The 20,214-nt window shown below is 37.9% G+C and overlaps 1 protein-coding gene across 3 annotated transcripts in view; it reads left to right on the top strand.

Annotated features, from left to right (window-relative positions):
• Nucleotides 1-15,857, top strand: part of TMEM245 (transmembrane protein 245) — a 79,408-nt gene extending 63,551 nt beyond the window's left edge. For all 3 annotated transcript variants that reach the window (XM_090137208.1, XM_090137206.1, XM_031589149.2), the window contains 4 exons: nt 5,472-5,572; nt 7,257-7,431; nt 11,417-11,611; nt 12,544-15,857. In XM_090137208.1, the coding sequence (XP_089993334.1) occupies nt 5,472-5,572; nt 7,257-7,431; nt 11,417-11,611; nt 12,544-12,589 (517 nt within the window). In that variant the 3' untranslated portion in view covers nt 12,590-15,857. The remainder of the gene's footprint in view (nt 1-5,471; nt 5,573-7,256; nt 7,432-11,416; nt 11,612-12,543) is intronic.
• Nucleotides 15,858-20,214: the final 4,357 nt, after the last annotated feature.

Genomic DNA, 20,214 nt, shown 5'->3' with positions numbered 1-20,214 from the left:
GCTGTAAACCATTTTATGGCTTGCCATATGCTTTGTTGGGTATTTAGAGAAACACTAATTATTGCAGACATTTTTCTCAGACAAATGCCACTTCTGTCCAACTTTTAGTCCCTTATAATAGTAACTAGCATAGCTATCTTCTGAAGTTACCAAATTCTTTCTCTAACCTTTTTAGAAAGTCTGATTTTCACCATTTCAACCCATGCATTCTTCTTTCTTCCAATGCTCTGGGAAGATGGAGAAAATTAAGGGAATTCAGAGGTCAAAAATGTGAATACTCTGAGTTGTGACTTGAGGCATGCACTGCATCCCAGGAGCCGCCGCCGCCTTGTTTCCTTTAAACTGGGATTATTGCAGCTGAAGTTTGAAAAGTTTGGAGATCTTCATATGGGGGCCAGTTCACATGTAACTATTGGGGAACAGACCTTACCTGTAGGCTCTGTGAAGTGCACCTGAATTCACCTGCGTATTTTAGGAGGCCAGCATACATCTAATGTAAACTGCAGTAGAAGCAAAGGGAAAGCTGTAGACTTTTTACAATAAATCAATAAAGTGAACAACCAGAATTCTCTGAAAACTTCTACACCTGTCCCCCTCTAAACCCATAAAATGGAAAGGTCTCGCTTTTCCTTGTGAAGTTTAAAAGCAATTCCTTAGTTTTTCGGTGAAATAGAAGCAACTGAAAAGTTTAGGCCAATTATGCAGAAATGTTTGACAGCTTGACAGAAGTTAATTCATTTATAATCTCAGTAACGTGAAGTACGTTCCTCTGTTTTTTTTTCCCCTGTTTTACCTACTTCTCAAAACTCTATAAAAATACATATGTCTACGTGTGCCTTACGCTAAGTTGCCTGAAGTGCTTCTCAATTAGGTGTTGGCAGCTGACAACTCTTGTAGCTGGAGCAGCTCATCCAAATACAGTAGCTGTGTAAGATGTGAACTGTAATTGGATTTTTTGAGTTCTGAAACGTAGAATTTTTTTTTATGTATGAAAGGCATCTGTGTGTATGCTCAAAGGTGCTAAGAACCAAAATTTATTTATGGTCGTAGTTTCATCAGGAAGTTATTCTTTGTACAGATGGTAATAAATTCATTCAGCATTTCGCACTCGCATGCCACAGGTATCCCAGATGCAAAATAGTGAAAATACACTATTTGTAAACGTTCTGTTCAGTGTTTTAAGCTGCCATAACCTTGAGGTCAAATTAATGTGAATTTCTAGAGTCTTCAAAATGCCACAGGGTTGGATCCACTCTGTTTTTCTGTAATTGAGGGAGGATGTAGGCATAAAGAAATAGAAGAAGAGAACAAAATCAAATGCAGTCTCCTCTCACTTTGCACTTCACCACTGGCACCTCACAGGTCTTCTGCGCTGTGTGATGCCTTCTCCTTTTAGCTTATTAGTTTGATGGTAGATGCAAGGAGCTGGAGAGATGCCATATTATTATACGGCCATTTAGAGATATGTGCTTCTTGCCAGCCGTAAGCATGCATTGCAGACCTGCTGTGACATATTACATGGGACACATGGATTTGTGCCTCAAGTCACAGCAGCTGGCACCTTACTCTAACTTGGTCTTATAAGCTCAGAGGTGGACAGCTGTGACTTACATGGGAAGAAGTTTAAACCAACATCCAACCGAAATGTTTCTTTTTCTAGTTCAGATGTCCTCCTTCTTGTCCAACCCATGGTGGGGAAGAAGCAGCATTTACTTCATCGTTGCAGCTGTCTTTGGTATCTTTTGTCCTTTCCTCAGATTTTCCTCTCTGGTGGTATCTTTGCTCAGAGATCACTTGTTCTGGACTGCCCAACATTCTTTCTGCTTTTCACTGTAGATTGCATCCATGCATTTTTCTTGAAGTATTAGTAAATCAGTCTGGGCAACAGTCTCACAGCTGATTCCTGGGTGTTGCTAAGTAAAGTTGGTACTGGAGATGTATCTCATAGACAGTGCTAGTGTATGTGCAGGTCATACAGTGTTTCCTATTTTTGCATTAATGTAATATTGACTTGCTTGTAATCTATTGCAATCATTAGCTCTTTGCATAGAGCTACTGGTGATTTATTGCACACTTTTTATTTTTTATTTTTGCTGCTGAAATATGCTATTTTTTTTCATTGTTTTGAACTGCATTTTTTTTAAAGTGACCTTTTCAGGTCCACTTTGATTTGTGATCTGTGTCCATAAATTACCACAGCTCCTCCCAACTTTGCAGAATGGTCTACAAACTTCAGTGACTAATGCATTTCATTAAGTTGCAGAATGACATCAGATTCAGCCATAGCTGTTGTCTGGAATTAACTTTTCAGTTATTTTGCTGTTGCATCTATGAGTTATGGATTTACAGTGTAAAATTTTCCTACAAACTGCATGATTACATCAGCAGAAGACACGTCTGAACTTGAATTTAGACTTGAATAAAATTCATCTGAAGATAAAAATGAGGCTTGTCTGAACTGAAAAGTTCAGAAAACTGCCTGGATGGAATGGCAGAATTAGTTTTAGTCTTGGATTGGTTTTGAAGAGTTCTGCAGCTGTTCCTTGACATAGTTAAATTCACAGCCATTATTTTTGGCCATTAGGATCATTTTCCTGTTTATATATTTATTTGTAATTAGAATAATAAGAGACTGCCTACTCTTCTTCTGAGGTCTCTGGAGGAAAACCTAAAGTGACTGCTTATTTCAAGTTATTTCAGATATCTGTCAGGCCTTTGCATTGCCTTCTGTATGGTGAAATATATTTTAGAGGCATGCTCATTAAGTTAAGACCTTGTTTCTTTTTCTACCTTACAGGAAATGTTTTTACAGGCCAAATAAGGAGATACTTCAAGGGCATCCTTAAAGCATATTTAATAACTGAAATGTATTTGTGCCACAGCTCCTGTTTGAAAGGAAAAGGATTTACTTGAGGATTTAATTATAGTGTGCTGATATCTGAGTTCTCATTAGTGCTATTAAATATTTAGATCTAGTATTTTCTTCTGACAATCCAAATTTTTCTGGCTTTATTGTTTTGTTTTGTTTTTCTTTTTAGTTGCTTGGTTTGCTTTTGGAAGAATGTGGAAAACTGTATTAAAAAAATACACTTTTGCATCGCCAATGGGGGGCTGCAGTGATCGTGACATAACCAACCTTCTTTGTAGCAGGCAGGTGTTTCTGTGGGACAGACCTAAGATTTAAGAGACCAACAGGGCTGTGGAGGTTGGCTTGACAAAAGCATAAGGAACAAATATATCCTTACTGCAGCCAGGATAAGTGTTTTTGCTGCAGTCTCGTGATCAGTGCAGCTTAGCTCGCACTTCATCCTACCAGCTACCTTCCATCTTCCATTGCCAAAAGCTCCGCTGAAACTGTTCATCTTCTGAGCTCTTAAAATCCAGCCATTCTTTGATAGCCTCTGAAGGAGGATAAATGTCACAGAAAACACAGAAAAATCACACTTTTGAGCAGCTGAAGTGTGAGTTTTTAGTGCATATTCACATCGAGCATTCTTTCTGTGGTTTTGGGTTTTGGGGTCCTTCTCTCCTTGATAGTTCTTACTATACCAGAAGCTTGCTTCACACTAAAATGTGAAGAAGTATTTCACTAGTCAAAACGTGCAGATTATATGTACATATAGGTCTGTAACTTCCCATTGTAATGTTATTGAAGCTTTTTCAAAATGTGAGGTATTCTGGCTGCTTTGTTGAGGCCTCACAAATACTTAAGCACTTCTTCTCTATCATCTTTATATACTGGGTCTGTTATTTCAAGTCACTGCTTAAGGCTTTCTATTTCTTTTCCTACCATTTTTTTTTGCTGGGAAAATGGCTGACAGCAGCTGTTTCTTGTTAGTCTATCAAGAAAATCTCACATTTTAAGACCATGTGGATTTGTAGGGCTTATTATGCACTCCTAAATTCCAGTGGATGAATTTTAAACAAGGTAATTTGGTTCAGCATTCATTTGGGAATCCATGTGTGCTTTTAGGTGGGAAAGAGTTGCAAAAATTTATGCACTGTTCCTGGGGCTAATAATGAGAATAAAGCCTAAAGATGCCAAAGCTGGGAGTCTTGGAATTCTTGCTGATGGCTAAAAGAGAAGATTCTACTTGGTGGTTGGATAGCAGGGAAGGTTTTATCAATTCAGCAAAGGATTGAAACTGTGTTCTTAGAGGTGGTTGTTCCACCATTGCTCAAAGTGCATCGACAGTCTTCCAGCTTATGATCTGACTTCATCACTTCTGTTGTATTAAATGTAAAATGGGAACTTAGCATCAGCCAACTACATTTATGGCTGCTAGGAAGGATGTGTGTGACACCACTAGTGCAGTAATATCCCATTGGATGCCCCGTCCCTGGCATCCAATGGAGTGTTCAAGGCCAGGTTGGATGCAGCCCTGGGCAGCCTGGTCCAGCATTTGATATGGAGATTGGTAGCCCTGCATGCGGCAGGGGAGTTGGAGATTCATGATCCTAGAGGTCCCTTCCAACCCAAGCCATTCTGTGATTCCGTGTAACTTTTATGACTTCTTTGAGGAAAGGAACTTAGAGATGACAGAGAGACTTCAGTTACTTTGATCCAAGCTGGAATAGTCTTTTCAAGAAAGGCAATGTCTTTCTCAATAGGAGTGACAAATGAGCATAATACAATGGTGAGATATTTGAGTTTTCAGTTACAGGATATTTCACTTCTGTGAATGTGCCAGTGCTGTAAAAATGACACAGCACTGAGCTGCCTCCTTGCTGTCTCATGAAACTATGTTGACACTTAACAGAGGAATACTTCATTTTGTGGCCAGTTGGACGTAAGTTCACCAGGAGTTAATTACATCACAAGGCTTTTTATTTTCTTTTCAGTAGTGTGACATAATAAGTGGCCTAAAATCTAGGAATATCAAGATACTGAGGCTCAAGACCAGTAATAAATGCAAAGTGCTTAGTTATTTTCATGTGGAAAACTGTGTAAATGAGTAGGAAAGTGAGAGCTTAGGCAGCCTGTATCACTTCTGGGCCCTTTGTTTTATTCCAACGAGAGTGAGCAGGTATAGAAATATAAGAAGATAAAGAAAATGAATTGAGAGATAGAAATGGAAAAGGACAAAGAAAAAGTAGCTCATAAATAGAACTGTACTGTTTCTCTTAGATAAAAGATTACTTTTTCTAGAGAATGTGCTCTGATTCCTGAGCAACTTTTTTCAAGGAATTTATCCCAGGAATATATGTATAGTAAAAAACTGTCTGTCTGGTGTTTTTTTTTTGTTTGTTTATTTTCTCCTATAGATGACATGAGTGATAAATATGATGAATGTTTGTCCTTTTCATAGGACAAACCTAAGGTATACATTTTGAGCTGTGTGATTTATGGCACTAATGGCTTTGCAGTTTATCAAAGCGCCTTATAGTTAAAGATGTATGTAAAGATACCTTCATTGTTCCCAGAATGGTGCTGCCAATAACGGTTAACAGAGTTTCTGTGATTGTTTTAGAGGTGTGTTTGATGCTTCCCTCAAAATGGCTGGGTTCTATGGACTCTACACTTGGCTGACTCACACTATATTTGGGATTAACATAGTCTTCATACCATCTGGTAAGAATTTGAACAATTGTAATCTATTTATACATAGCATTATATAATTTTATTGTACAAGAGCAGTAGGATTAAACGTTGCTGACAGGATTAGTCCTGAAGTTATTTTTAGTGAACATTATATCAGAAACTGGCAACTATCAGAATTGGAGTTGTGTATGCAACCTTAATGTTATTGATTTGTGCAAATGTCTCAGTATAGTTTCTGACTTCAGAATTGGGTTGGTTTTTATTTTTTGCTTTTTTTAATCATGACAGCTGAGTTAATGAACTCAGTATATGATGTGAACTTAGTGAGTAGCTGTTCCAAATTTTTATCTTTATTATACCCATTCAGTATGTAACTTCATTTTTATTTCCTGTTTATTATTCAAACAGACGTAGAAGGTACTGTGAAAAGTTTAATACTTTTGTGTGATATGTAGGGATTCCGTAGAGCTTCTGATCATTAACTGATTCCTCCAAGTTTAATTTAAGCTACCATAGATCAAATTAATCAGTCACTGATTGCTGTCTTATCTCTTAGCCATACTTTTTTCTGTCTTCATAGCATATCCCCAGAAAAATATTTTACTTCTGTTTCTTTTGCTGGTTGTAATTTTTTTCCTTTCTGTTTAGTCCAGATTTTTTCGTAATTTATAGGTACTATGTTTTTGGGATGTCTAAATGCAGAAGTTGTGGTATCATGGAAATAGAGGCATGCTTTCTATTCTCAGTGCTGTTTCCTGACAGCATTACCAGCCTCTGGTACTCTGTTACTCTTCAAATTTCAGCTATGGAAACGGCTGCACAGTTTTCACTGAAAAATCTCTCTGTTCCTCTTTTCCCTCTATTCCCCTAAAACAAACAAACAAAAAAACAAACAACAAGCCACTTGCACCTTCATGTACAGAGCAACAAAACGGGGACCTACAAACAAACAGAAAACAAAACAACAAATACAGCCAATAGCTGTATCACAAATTCCAGCTACCCTAAAGATATTGGTTGTTGTTAGACATAATAATCATTACTTTTGTTTTGACATCTTGCAAAATCTTGTTTTGTATTCTGGGCTCATGAGGCTAAAACGAAAGAAAAAATTAAACTTTTTTCTCTACTGTGGTCATTCATATTGGATTAAATTAGAATGACAGCAGCACTACGTTATTTGAGATTACAAGGAGCATTTGTATAAGCAGAAGGCAGTATGCCTGCTAGAGACTTGTATGCATGCACAAATATGTGCAGATATAAATACTTGAAGTCAGGGGTTTTACGCTTGCTTGGTTTCTCACAGTACAACCTACATTGTAATGGTTGTCTGCATGAGGTCTGGTAAGTTACAGTGCTACACTGAGAACTTCTGCTTGTGTACTTTCTTGTGTACATTTGCTAGGTCTGTGGTTACATAAGAGCTTGAAATGCGAATGATTGTTGTAACTTTAGTTTTTTCTTAATTGGAAGTAACTGTGACTGACAGCTGGTAAGGCTTTTCTGTATGGGGAATAGTTCCATTTTCCTGAATGTAATTCTCTTTTTCCTTAATCACAGTTATAAAACAACAAAAGTCTTATGTGCTGTCTTTTCAGTATCTGATTTACAGCAGCTGATAGAAGTGAGACTACTGATGTGGCAAAAGTCAGAATTTTTGTGAAGTATGTTTCTCTGGTCTTTTTCTCACTCCTCCTTCTGTGTGCTTTAGCATTAGCAGCAATCCTTGGAGCAGTTCCATTTCTGGGGACGTACTGGGCAGCCATCCCTGCAGTCCTAGACTTGTGGCTTGTGCAAGGAGAGGGATGCAAAGCCATTTTGCTCTTGGTTTTTCACCTGCTGCCAACCTATTTTGTAGATACAGCCATTTATTCAGATATATCAGGGTAAGTATACTGAAAACTTTTTAAGTTTACATATTGTGAAAATGCTTAGCAGTGATGCCTTTAAACTTCTATGAAGCTGCAGAGCAGTGCCTTGAAGCACAGAAGGACATGCAGTGGTACCATCCCATAGTAAAACTGGCCTAAGTGCCATTATGTTTGCAGGCCTCTTTTCTGTTAAATTTGTCGTTTCAAATGTCTTGAGCTTGTTCTCAGTCAGCAAAATCAACTGCTTTGGCTGGTAAAGTGATTCCAAGTAAACTTACATTCTTTATCTGATTATTGACTACTGGTGTCTCTTGTTTTCCTTCACATCACGTAATGTCAGGTGATACTGCAGAGCAAACAGGAAATCTGTGAACTAGCTATGGGCCTGAAAAAACTCCTACAATTTTTCAGAATAGGCTAAGAAAATTCTGATAATTGTTTTGAAGCCAGCTTTCATGTTGTGCCGCTATACCCCTGTGTAAAAATCTGTTCATTATCAATTGATCTTTAAATATATTGAGACAGCTGAAAATGTGAATGCAGGGAGAAGCTTATAGTGAGACAGAGTCAGTTTTGCTTTCCTGTTTTGAGAGTTGAACACAGAAGATTTCTGGAAAAATCTTGCTAGGTGTCTGGCTGCATGAATTGGCTTGAAATGCTTCCTGATTTCTTCTTTGAATAAAGAAAAACTAACTCCAAATTATGGAGACAGAGCCAACGTCTGCAGTTATATCTAGAGTACTAGAAATGCTGCTGAGACATCAACTGACACATAATGCTGCTGGAATACCTCATGAATCCCTTCATGGAATTCAAATTAGAAAATGTTGGAGTTCTGCAGAGCTGACAAAGATATGAACTGTCAGAGTTCACATGTGCAAGATGTGTTCACAACCATGTTCAATATAAATTAAAAAATGTGCTCTTCCTAGTCACTGCTTCAGTCTTGGTCATCAGAAGCTAGCCTAGTAGTAAACTATTTCAGTTGAGATCTTTGAATGACAGACTGTGAGTGCTCAATCAGTCTTTGCTGTAATTCATGCTCCAGATACGGTTATGTGCTGGAACACATTTGTGTTAATTTGTATTGTAGTAAATTAATGTAGAATAAGAACATTAAATGTTTAAGTTCAGCATTAAGTTGGATTTTTTGTGTGTGTGTGTGTCATAACTTTAACTATAGTTAAACTAAACAGAGAACCTCATGATAGTGAGATCAATATTAAGAATCTTTCATAGGCTGTAGCAATAGTTATTTTCCAGAAGTGAAAGCTAACAGGTGAAGTATAATCAAATTACATTTGTTTTCAACAACAAATCACAGATAAATTTAAGGCCAATAGCTATTTAACAAGCCAATAATTCTTCTACTTATTGAAATAAATTTTTGACTGTAGGGTTGCAGGCACTGTTCACCATTCAGAAAATGTATGTGGCAAGAATAGATTTTCTAACAGTGGAGAAAAATTGTATTTTTACCATTACATAAATCTGCTGTCTTGCAAATTGGGTTAATTCTATTTGAAATCACTATAATTACATTATGGAAGGTTTTCCAAATGTATTAAATATATATTGCAGTCCTACTTCATCAGGTGATATGTGGTCTGAATTGGCAAACCAGCCAGAAAAAAACTTGGAAGTGATGCAAGTGTTTGAAAAAAATATTCTAAGTTTTTAAAGGTTTATAAACTAGTTGTGTGTCTTCTGCTAGAGAAGTATAAGATGTTATGGTCGAGTCTGTCTTCTCAAAAAGTGATCTACTTGACCCTTCCAGTATGTTAAATTTGATCCAAGTAAGACATGATTAATAGGTGTTTATGATGTAGTAAGTCACTTTCTAAGACCTGATAGTGGCCTTTCAGTATCTAAAGGAGAGCTATAAGAAAGAAGAGGGTAGACTCTCTAGCAGGATCTGTTGTGATAGGAGGATGGGAAATGCTTTCAGATTAAAACGGGGGAGATTTAGACTGGATATAAGGAAGAAGTTTTTTACAGTAAGGATAGTGAAGCACTAGAACAAGTTTTCCAGGGAGGAGTGGATGCCTAGTCCTTGGAGACATGCAAGGTCAGGCTGGACAGAGCTCTGAGCAACCTGATCTAGCTGTATGTGTCCCTGTTCCTTGCAGGGGAATTGGACTAGATGACCTTTAGAGGTCCCTCCCAGTTCAGATTCTGTGATTTCATGATCATATCCTGCGCACAGTTATAATGCCCATTAGGACTGCTAATGTGAGAGCTGGGTAGAAATCAAGATGGTGTTAGAAACCTGGCAGAAACTGTTCAGTTCTAAACTGACTGGTTAGTGTTTTCATTGCATTACACTCAAAATTTAGAGCAACTTTCTGAAAATTGGGTGCTCGGTTTCAACTGTAGGCTTTCTAATATAATTCCATAAACATGAATGCTTTGAATTTTGCTGTTTGCAGGCAACAATGAGCTTGATTTGCTAGGAGTCCTGTGCAATTTCAGGTTTCTCTTACATGAGTAGAGTTCAGGTGGTCCTTGTACCTTTGCTTGACCTTGTACTTTTTACTTCTTGTACTTCATTTGGGTCTTGGAGATGCCTGTTCTGATGCTTTCCTAAAACAGGTACTCTATGAGGTAGACTGATTTGCCTTCCTTGATATCTGAGTGGTGCAGTTGATATGACGAAGGGGATGCCATCCAAAGGGACCTGAACCAGCTTGAGAAGCAGGTCGGAATGAACCAATGAGGTTCAACAAGGCCAAGTGCAAGGTGTTGCACTTGAGTCAGGACAGTCCTGGATATGTGTACAGAATTGAGAAGAACTCACTGAGAGCAACCCTGTGGGACATGGGGGTTCTGATGGACAAAAAGCAGGATATGAGCCAACAATTTGCTCTTGCAACTTTCAAGGCCAGCAGTACCCTGGGCTACATCAAAAGAGGCATGATCAGCAGGGTGAGGGAGGTGATTGTCTCGCCCTGCTCTGCCCTCATGAAGCCCCACGTGGAGGACTCTGTCCAGGTCTGGGACCCCCAGTACAGGAAGGATCTGGAACTATTAGAGAGGGTCCAGAGGAGGACTACGAAGATGATCAAAGGGCTGGAACACATCTCCTAAGAAAAAAAAGGCTGAGAGGGCTTTGTCAGTCTGACAAGAAAAGGCTCTGGGTGACTAAATTGTGGCCTTTTGGTAATTGGAGGGAGCATATAAATAGGTGGGAGACTGACTTTTTACAAATAGGACAAATAGGACAAGAGGGGATGGTTTTACACTAAGAGAGGGAAAATACAGATTTGATATTTGGGGAAAATTTTTCACTCAGAGATTGGTGAGGTGCTGGAACATGTTGACCAGAGAAGCTGTGAATGCCCCATCCTGGAGATGTTTAAGGCCAGGTTGGGTGAGGCCCTGGGCAACCAGGTCCAGTGCCTGATCTTGTGGATGGCAACCACAAGAAACAGATGATCTCTAATGTCCCTTCCAACCCAAACCATTCTACGATTTGTAAATGATGTATCCTGCCTTTTGTTCAAAAGACTAAATATTCTGATCATTGTATAAATTAATGTCTCTGCTGAGGAATGCTCATAGTAAATGCTGCTAGCTGTCTTGAAATGTAAGAGTTCTTGACCGTGAAGCATGAATAGTCTTCACAAGGAATCATCTTTCCATTTTCAGAATGGAAATATTTTTGGTGTTAACTCCTTCAGATCCCTGAAGGTGTTCACAGTCAGACTGGATGGTGCCTGGGGTAGCCTTATCTAGTAGTGGAAGGTGTCTGCCCACGGGAGGTGGAGTGGAACTAATGAAAATATTGTTTGATATGTTGTGCGATTGTTATACAAAATGCAGCTTAGAGCATTTATGCAGTCATTCAAACAGCAGTTTAGTGTGAATATGGGTATCTATAAATAGATCGCTTTATAAGCTTAATGAAACTGTGATTAATCTGCATTTCAGATCTGCAATCGGTAGTATTGTTGTTCGTTGTTCTTGTTTTAACTTTATTCTGCTTGTGCTGTAATTCCAGAGGTGGTCATCCTTACCTGACAGGTCTTGCAGTAGCTGGCGGAGCATATTACCTGGGACTGGAAGGAGCCATCATAGGACCAATTCTACTTTGTATACTTGTGGTTGCCTCCAACATATATAGTGCCATGTTGGTTAGTCCAACAAATTCAGTGCCCACTCCATCACAAGCAGCATGTCCACTACAGATTTACCGGTAAGCGTTGAATGCCTTACGTTACGTATTGCAGTTTTCAAATGGATCAGTGTGTACCCACATAGGTGTAGGGAATGTAAGCATGAGTTTGCGTGTATTTGTGCATCTGCACGCCTACACATGTATGGAAATATTCCGAGAATATTCAGCTTTTATTCTAGAAAAATATTTACTGTAAAATAAGTAAACGTGAAATGTTTGTTTAATATCTCTCAGCTTCTTACAGAAGCTGTCTCTTAAGAGAATTCATGAATAATAGCTTTGTATCTTATATTATGCTGTCTTTGTGCTAGAAGATAACTGACCATCCCTATTTCCTGTTTATAACTATTATTCATGGATATCAGATAGTGTTTTTTGGTCTGAAAAAGAGACCTGTCTGCAGATACTGCAGTTTGTGTGACTGTACAATACTACGAAGCATGCCATTATTCCATTAAAAGTATGGTCTTGATAAATCTCTTTACTGAAGTTACCAAATGTGGAATATAGAAATATATTTTTCAACTGAACAGTTAATGGATGGGATGAATAAATTCCTAATTGAATATTTAATTAGAGCTGGAAATCATGTTGTAAAATTATTAATGACAGTAAGCATTGTAATGTCTCTACTGTCTTGTTTAATTACATAGGTTAGCTCATTGTACATATATCTTAGAGATTATATGCTTGTGAACAATAATCCTTTTCTTCATTCACATGAATAATGTTGTCATCTTTCATATGGGTAATTTAGGAAAAAAACCCTGATCAACCCGCCTGTAGTCTCTGACTTGTGGATGTTACGTTTCTAGACTTTCCACATACACTATACATAGAGCTTCTGGCAATACACACAGAATTTTACATCTGTTTTTTCCTGTTTAATTCGTAGGGAATGAGACATTTGAAGTCACTCAACTGATTTGAGTCCTTTTGGTTTTTTGCAGGTCAGCTAGAGAAAGTCCCGAGGAGACAAAAATGGCTGCTGAATGATGAAAGAGCTATGCTGCACCTGTTCAAGATGAGAGAATCATACTTGGTCTTTCTTGAGCTCCCAACAGCCATGGCCTTTTGCCCCTCTGTTGCTCTGCTGGGGGCAGTTCACAGGGATGCATAGTTTGAGTGTTAGGAGACACCACTCCTCGAACATCTGCTGGCCTTACATTACTGTGCACTTTGCCTCTTTGAGAGAGAATGTCAACTTCCCATGGCTTTGCATACTAGCAAACAGTTCCACAGCCACCTTTGTAGACCTTCTGTCTTCTTAAAAAGAATGGCTAAGTGGAGAGATATATCCACTGGAGTTGTTATCTGCTGAAATGACTGACTTGGCTTTTATTTATTGGGTTATTTGTGTTATTAATTTGTAGTATTTTTAAAGAAAGCTAAGTCCAAAATATTTATTCTCTGTTAATCTGATGGCAACAGAGATGTAAACCACTCATTGTTAAATGAAGATTGAATACAATTGTTTGCTGCTCGTTGAAGTATTTCTTTAGAGGTTTTGACCATCATCTCTAACTCATAAGAACAAATAAATATTATCTCTTTATGAGCACTGAAATTTAGTATTGTTGAAGACAAGTATTTCTAGTATCTTCCTGAAATTAGTAGATGAACGAATTGAGAAATGTGAATTTTTGTTGTTTAGAAATAGGATTTGTTAAAGTAGTTTAAATCTTGCCCTTATTTCTGGTCAAATCTGGTGATGTTCTGATGTCTCTTCACTGTCTAGCAGAGTCATAGTATCAACTAACTTTAATTAAAGGCCTTAAATACTTTAAACCTAAGGTAACGTACAGTTATCACATCTTCTTCCAATAGTAAAAAGACCTTGAGTGGGATTGTTTTATGTCAGTTTTCAAATGCTGTGACCAAGTAGCATTTACTTTTCAAACACGTATAAGTTTATTTCAAAAGAGGAAAGGGAAAGAGTAGAGATTTTGTTATATTGTAGAGTTGGTTTTTTTTGTTACTGCTTTTGTTTTTCTCCTTGTAAGCCTCTGGCCAAATATCTTAGTGATTTATGCAGAATTCTTGAAATGGTATATTGCCTCGATCACAGAAACAAACTACTTCAGTGTTTTTCTTTCATATGTAATTCTGCTGAAACTGCAAGTTTGGTGACGTTTAAGGCCTTTTGTATTGTTGGTTGAAATATTTTGACACAATGGATCTTTATACTTCTGCAAAGACAAAGTGTTTTTTTGGTCAAAGCTTTCACAAATACACTGAGGCCCTTCATACAAAGTAGCAGTTGCACGTGCTTAACCAAAGAACCACCTTTCAGTTTCTAGTAACTTATCTTGAATTTAATTCAGTTTGATTGACAAGGTTTATGCAGAATACAGGCATGCCTTGCATTTACTGTTTACCATAATGCAACTGTTGATAAACAACATAATTCTCTAACATAGCTACTGTGGTTTTAGTGATTAAATGTTATGTCAAAATGTAGGGTTTCACATGTGCTGGTCTGGGGCTTGCAGACTTCCAGGTATTGTTTGGAGGACAGGCTCGGGCTTGATTTAGTGGTTTGACTGATGGTTTGGTGGTTCTTTGAAGTATGGAAGCATCCTATTTAATATTTGAGTTTAATATTTGAGATTCTGAGAGATCTACACAGCAATTCCAACTAACTTAACATAGAGAGTGTATTGCTTGAATTATGTAACTATCCCATGTTTTAATTTCCTTGGGTTTGTGGATCACTTCATCTTTAATAAGACCCATCTTTGTAATTGTTGCTGGGTAAGGAGGAGAATGACAACCTGAGGCTGCCCCTAAATATTCCTGCAGCATGCTAACCAATTTAAATGAGACTCACCATGATACCTGGGAAACTTCTTTATTCTTGTTGTTCTTGTACAGAATTTTGCACTGAAATACTTTCTTCACATTCTAACTTCATCTAGTCAGCATTTAAAGATTACTAGCAAGAAAGATGTGTACTTAATGTATTTCTGGTTTTCTGTTGCTTCTCTTTGCTCACTGGTAAAGACATTTAAATTGCCAACATTTTTTATCCCAGTTATTTCTGAGACAATCTTTTCTAATCCTAAGGCAACATAGTCATTTTAGAGAGTTGTCATAAGGCAATCTTTTGTTTGCTTGTTTTTAAGTTTTCCTCTCCTCCCTCCCCATTTGTGTGATCAAAGAAGGGTCTCTACTACAAAGATTAGAACTGTATTTGTTATCTTCAGTAATGGTAAATTAGTGAAATCAGCTAAGAATGTACATTGCAGTTTTGAAATGTTCCTTTCCCAGTTTGAAGAGAAATCATTTTGTAGGGAAGATTAAATTCTCACATAGTCTGTTAGCTTGTCCTCCTTTGAAATGAATCCTCATACTTGATGCTTCCTGTTTCAAATTCAACAAGGACTTGCCAAGGAGAACTTTCTGTAGTACAGTCTTTTTCAGGTAATATAGCTTAAGGGCCTCATGTTACGTGCTGTGTCTGATTTAGAAATAAGTTGTGTGGCTTGGTGATACAGCAATGGTATGCTTCCAAAAAGAAAAGAAAATGGTAAAACAAATCTCCAGTGAGACCTTCTTAGGATATGAAATATTCACTGAATTCTGACATATTTAAATATATATATATGTATATATATATATATATATGTATATTAAAAAGCATACTTTAGCAGTGACAGTCTCTTTCTTAATGCCTTGTAGGTGAAAAGTTGATGGTCTTTAGCTTTGCTGTAAGCAGCCATTCCAGGGGTGGGTATTTATGTGTATTTGGTATACTTAATATTCAATTTAGAACAAAGATGGTGATTTAGAGTTCAGAAGGGAATGCTTGTAGTAATAAACCAGGGTGATGCTGTGTCATTGTATTGCAGAGTACACTGATAATGTTTGTTATCATTCTCTGCTAGCTAATCAGGCTCATTGCAAGTAAGCGTAGTGTCAAGGGGCTAGTGATAATTGCTTAACTGTTTTTGCACAGAGCCGAAGTTAGCCCTTTCTCTCCTTCCTTTACCTTAGTTGAACATTACTGTACTGCAGCAGCACTTGCAGAAGTTCATGTGTGCCCATTTACAGCCCAGCTTGTTAGCTTCAGGTCACTGTAGGTACTGGCTTAATTGAGCACGATACAGCAAGTTGCAAAGGATGAGAATCTGGCACACACTCATTTTGCCAGCTGTACTACAAGGCAGTGACTTTCAGCACTGTACACTGCTGTGCACTGTGACCAGCTGGGAGCAGTAATGGCTTATTTTGAAACACTACTTAAAAAAAAAAAAAAACCAAACACCAAAAACGAAGTTTATTATTATAGTCATACAATATGCAGTACATACATACAATATACCCTTTTTAGAAATTAAATTTATGCCCATTTGTCTAATAATTGAGATAAGTCTGATCTTTGTGTACACAGCAGTATACAAGCTTATTTCAACTAAGGTACCTTGCCTGATTTCAAGAAATGTATGGATTTGTTTCAAGACTTTGCAGAGGAAGATGTACTTTCATGTATTCCATCAGTGGTTACTGAATTAAGAAATCCAAAATCAGAATAAAACACAAAAAAGAGCATTGATTGTGAATGGAAATTTGGGTGCTGTTTCCAGTATTAAACATAGTGGGTATCTGTAACTTCTGAAATAGGTGTTTGGCTGTAATGTTCATTGTTTTTCAGAAAGCCTGAGTATACAAAAGCCCAGTACCCCTGTAAAGGCAGTAGCAGAACTAAATTACTAATGCTGAATACTAGTGGCAGAATTCTGTACAGTGTTGCCTTCCCTGTGGACCCATACAAACGATAGGGAAATAGCATTCGATAGAGACTCTATGGCTTTGCATCAGTGGTAGAAGATGCTTCCACAACTGCTTTTGTTCAGACATTGTGTTTCTATTGTATCAGCTTGATTTTCTCAATATATGTAGTGCTGCCTTTATGTAAATCCCTTCTGGAAACAGCCAAGGTTTTTTCAGAAGGTGCTGAAAACTGTTGGAATTGGAGTTAGCGTTCATTAGATTTCATAATGAGGAGGCATTCTAAAAATGCAGTTGTTTTCCTTGCAGTTTGCAACTTGGCATGGAAAGATTAGTTTTCCAATTAAGTACTGTTCATTGAAACCTGGTGTCTCTTAACCATATGCACAGATCATCTTTCTAAGTTCCATCTGGGCTTGTATTTCAGGGGTTTTATTACTATTTATGTCTCACACTTTTTGGAGAAGCATGCTTTGGCAAATCAATTCCCTTCTAGTTTTCACTACTACAGAACTAAATTTACCTAATAACAAACCTCATGGAGGTTTGATCCTTAACCTGTTGCTATTTATCTGTCCTTTTTATTAAAAACCCTTAGTGCTTTATGATCAAAATTTCCAAAAAGCTTTTGGATTCCGTGTGGTTTTGAAAATATATAATGGTGTATATAAATATATACAAATATGAGCAATCTTTCTCATCTTCAGACTGCAACTGAAATTTTCTTTTTTTTAAGTGGGGAGAGGGAGGAGGAGAGGGGTCTTTTTAAAGATACCTGAGAATAGAACAGTGCCTGTATGTAGTGAAAACAAGTACCGTTTTATAGAATTAATGTTTACTTTAAAGGAAGTTGGAGGGGAGCCAAGCAGATGCTGGTGGGATGACTAGAACTGTTTTGCTGCAGTTGATGTGAAGTTGGGAAAGACTGCTCTTCCATCTGGTAAGCCATTGCTAAGAGATCACTGGTCCTGGAAGAATTTGCACATGTGCTGTTTTGGGGTAGATTCCCTGAAGGGCATGCTTTGCATATCCATACTGAAATAGCATGTCCCATTCAGGAAGGAATAGCTAGTTGGCAAGTAAGTGCATAATAGAATCTTAGAATGGCCTGGGTTTTAAAGGACCACAATGATCATTGAGTTTCAACCCCCTGCTATGTGCAGGGTTGCCAACCACCAGACCAGGCTGCCCAGAGCCACATCCAGCCTGGTCTTGAATGCCTCCAGGGATGGGGCATCCACAACCGCCTTGGACAACGTGTTCCAGTGTGTCACCACCCTCTGTGTGAAAATATCGTTATTGTGCCCTGCGTATGGATGAGCCCAAACGAACATAATTGGTGTTTTATTGAATTAGAGGTTGTTTTTTGAATATAGAATTATGTAGCAATTCCAGAACTAGGTTTGAGTCAGACGCAGGGCGTATTTGCTTGCAGCAGGATGCATTTGCTAGCTAGTAAATGCAGCTTGAGCTCAGGCATCCACATACATATCTGAAAGATTTTCAGCATCACGATTTTAGAATAAAAATACTGATTTATTTTCCTAGCCTCACTTTTTGCTTCTTGACTTTGAATGAGAACCTTAAGTCATAGTCACTTCTCATGGTTTGTTGTGGATTAAGTGTAAGAGGCGTCACAAAGCTAAAAAGTAGTCGCAGAACGAAATTTCATTAAATCACTGTCATCCAGACCGTGCTTTTGGAAAAACATCATCCAAATTTTTGGCTTCCGTTCTGCCAGTTGTAGCCTTAGACTGATGCTTTGTGGGAAAGTATCAGTAAAAAAACAACTTCATGTTGTTTGTAACTGGCTGGATAGTTCAGTGTTCTCAGTTTCCACTATCATCGTTGGTATATTCTGCAAGCAGACAAGTTGTTCAGATTGTTACCTTTAAAAATAAAGACTATGTTTCAGTGATGGCTGGAAATAAGCTTTCTTTACTAATACAGGATTCTTACCTATACATTAGTTAACTAGTGTTTATGTTTTGGTCAGAAGAGTAGGGAAGTTTTGTTTTTTCTCTTTGGTAAATTTCACCAAACCAAATCCAAAGAAACTTGTGACATTGTGTGCAAAGACTGGCTAGATCCTGCTGCAGTCTAGAAGAAAGTCTGTTGCACAGGTTGTTCTGATGTGTGCATTTCTAACCAGAACTTGGGTGGATTTGGAGCAATAACTTCTATCTGTTGACTCAAATTTGTCTGTAAATCTACACATGGTACAGTTTCAGAATGGAACTATGTTTGTGACTAATGTTACCATAGTTGGTTTTGGTACAGTGCCTGTTTTTGCATGTATAGTATTGGAAAAATAATTGCTGTGTCCATTGGTGGCGGAACACAGAATGTGATTTAAGGTTGAGAAGTACTTGTATAGACTGCAGAGGTATTTCATTAATTTTAATTGTATGCACCAGTCCTCTTCCTAATAAAGGGTTTTCTTTTTTTTTGTAGTGGGTATAAGAAGCTTTTAACTTAATATTGTGTTCGCACTGCAGTCCTTTGTAAGCACAAAATGTTTAATATATTTTGAAATAAAATGGTATTGAAGAAAACTGAGTTGGATTTAAATGATGGAGTCTTTGGTCCACAAAATCAGTTAATTTGGTGAAATCTGAGGCTTGCTTTAAGCGAAGCACAGATATGGCAGTGGATCACTGAGCATCACTTCCTTCGCTTCTATATTTACCTTTCTTCTTCACTTTTCTCACTGTGAGGCATGTATCTCAGCAGTAACTCTGGTTGGCTTGGCAGAGGTGTGACCATGTGTCCGGACTCTATGAAGCCTTGCATTCGGCAGCTGAAGGTAATTCAAGTTACTTTCATTATGGCTTACTCTGTGAAATGGAAATGATTGTTGGTGTCTAACCATAATTTTAGCTCATTCTATTTACTATAAAGCAAAAGTGATCAAATCCTTTTCGCATGATAGATTAAGAGCAAATGACTCATTTTTCTCATGCTCAGCACCCACAGCAGAATGGTTTAGCACTAGTGAAGGGGCCTGTTTGCTCAGTCTCAGCTATTCCCTCAGAATGCATCAGGAGCTGTAAGTGCAATGTAACTTGCTAACACTACGATGTGGGAGGCTAGATGACATGAAAGAATGATCAGGCAGATAGAAAAGCTGAAATAGTGCTGAAAGAAATATGTTATCGATGTATTTTGAGCTTGACCAGAGAAATCATTTAAAACATAATGGTTTCATTGTAAGAAGCTCTCATCATTTTCAAACTACAGATGTATTTCTTGCAGAATTCAATTGGATTGTTAATGCAAGTAAAGATTCTCTGGTACAGTCATTTATACTGTAGTTAATTTGGCCCATACTGATTCCCTTTTTATTTTTTTTTTTAAATTGGTCTTTTAACTTCAGAACAGAGTCAGCTTTGCCTACACAGTATTTGTTGCAACTTCCCTTGCAGTCTTGAGGAGGACATGCATTGAATATGTGAGCCTCAGAGGGCCTTACCACCTCCATTGTCTCCTCAGTTCTGCTTGTTGCAATTTGGTTAGCATTAAAAATTAATTGCTGGGGAAGAGGGAATAAAAGCTTCTCTGTTCAAGAGTTTAAATTGATAGCATTTAATTGAAAAGTGGCAGGAAATCTGTGGCAAGCAGCTGATTGCCACTAGCAAAGATGAATCCATTCTCTCTTAGGGATTCATGGAATGGTTTGAGTTGGATGGGACCCTTAAAGGTCTTCTAGTCCAACTCTCCTGCAGTGAACAGGGACACCTGCAGCAATAGATTAATGGGAACTAAAGCTGGAAGAGTTGTTTTTACTACACAGTTGGTTTCTAACCCATGTCCCAAAACTCTCTTCAAGTTGACTAGTGGCATTTGAGTTATCTCTTCCTGCTGAGTGAGGCCAAACCATGCAACAGCTT

Source organism: Phasianus colchicus, chromosome 3, assembly GCF_987193195.1.
Source record: "Phasianus colchicus chromosome 3, bPhaCol1.hap1.1, whole genome shotgun sequence".
Classification (NCBI taxonomy): Eukaryota; Metazoa; Chordata; class Aves; order Galliformes; family Phasianidae; genus Phasianus; species Phasianus colchicus.
The sequence above is the reverse complement of the archived record's forward strand: the minus strand, read 5'-3'. Positions and strand labels throughout refer to the sequence as shown.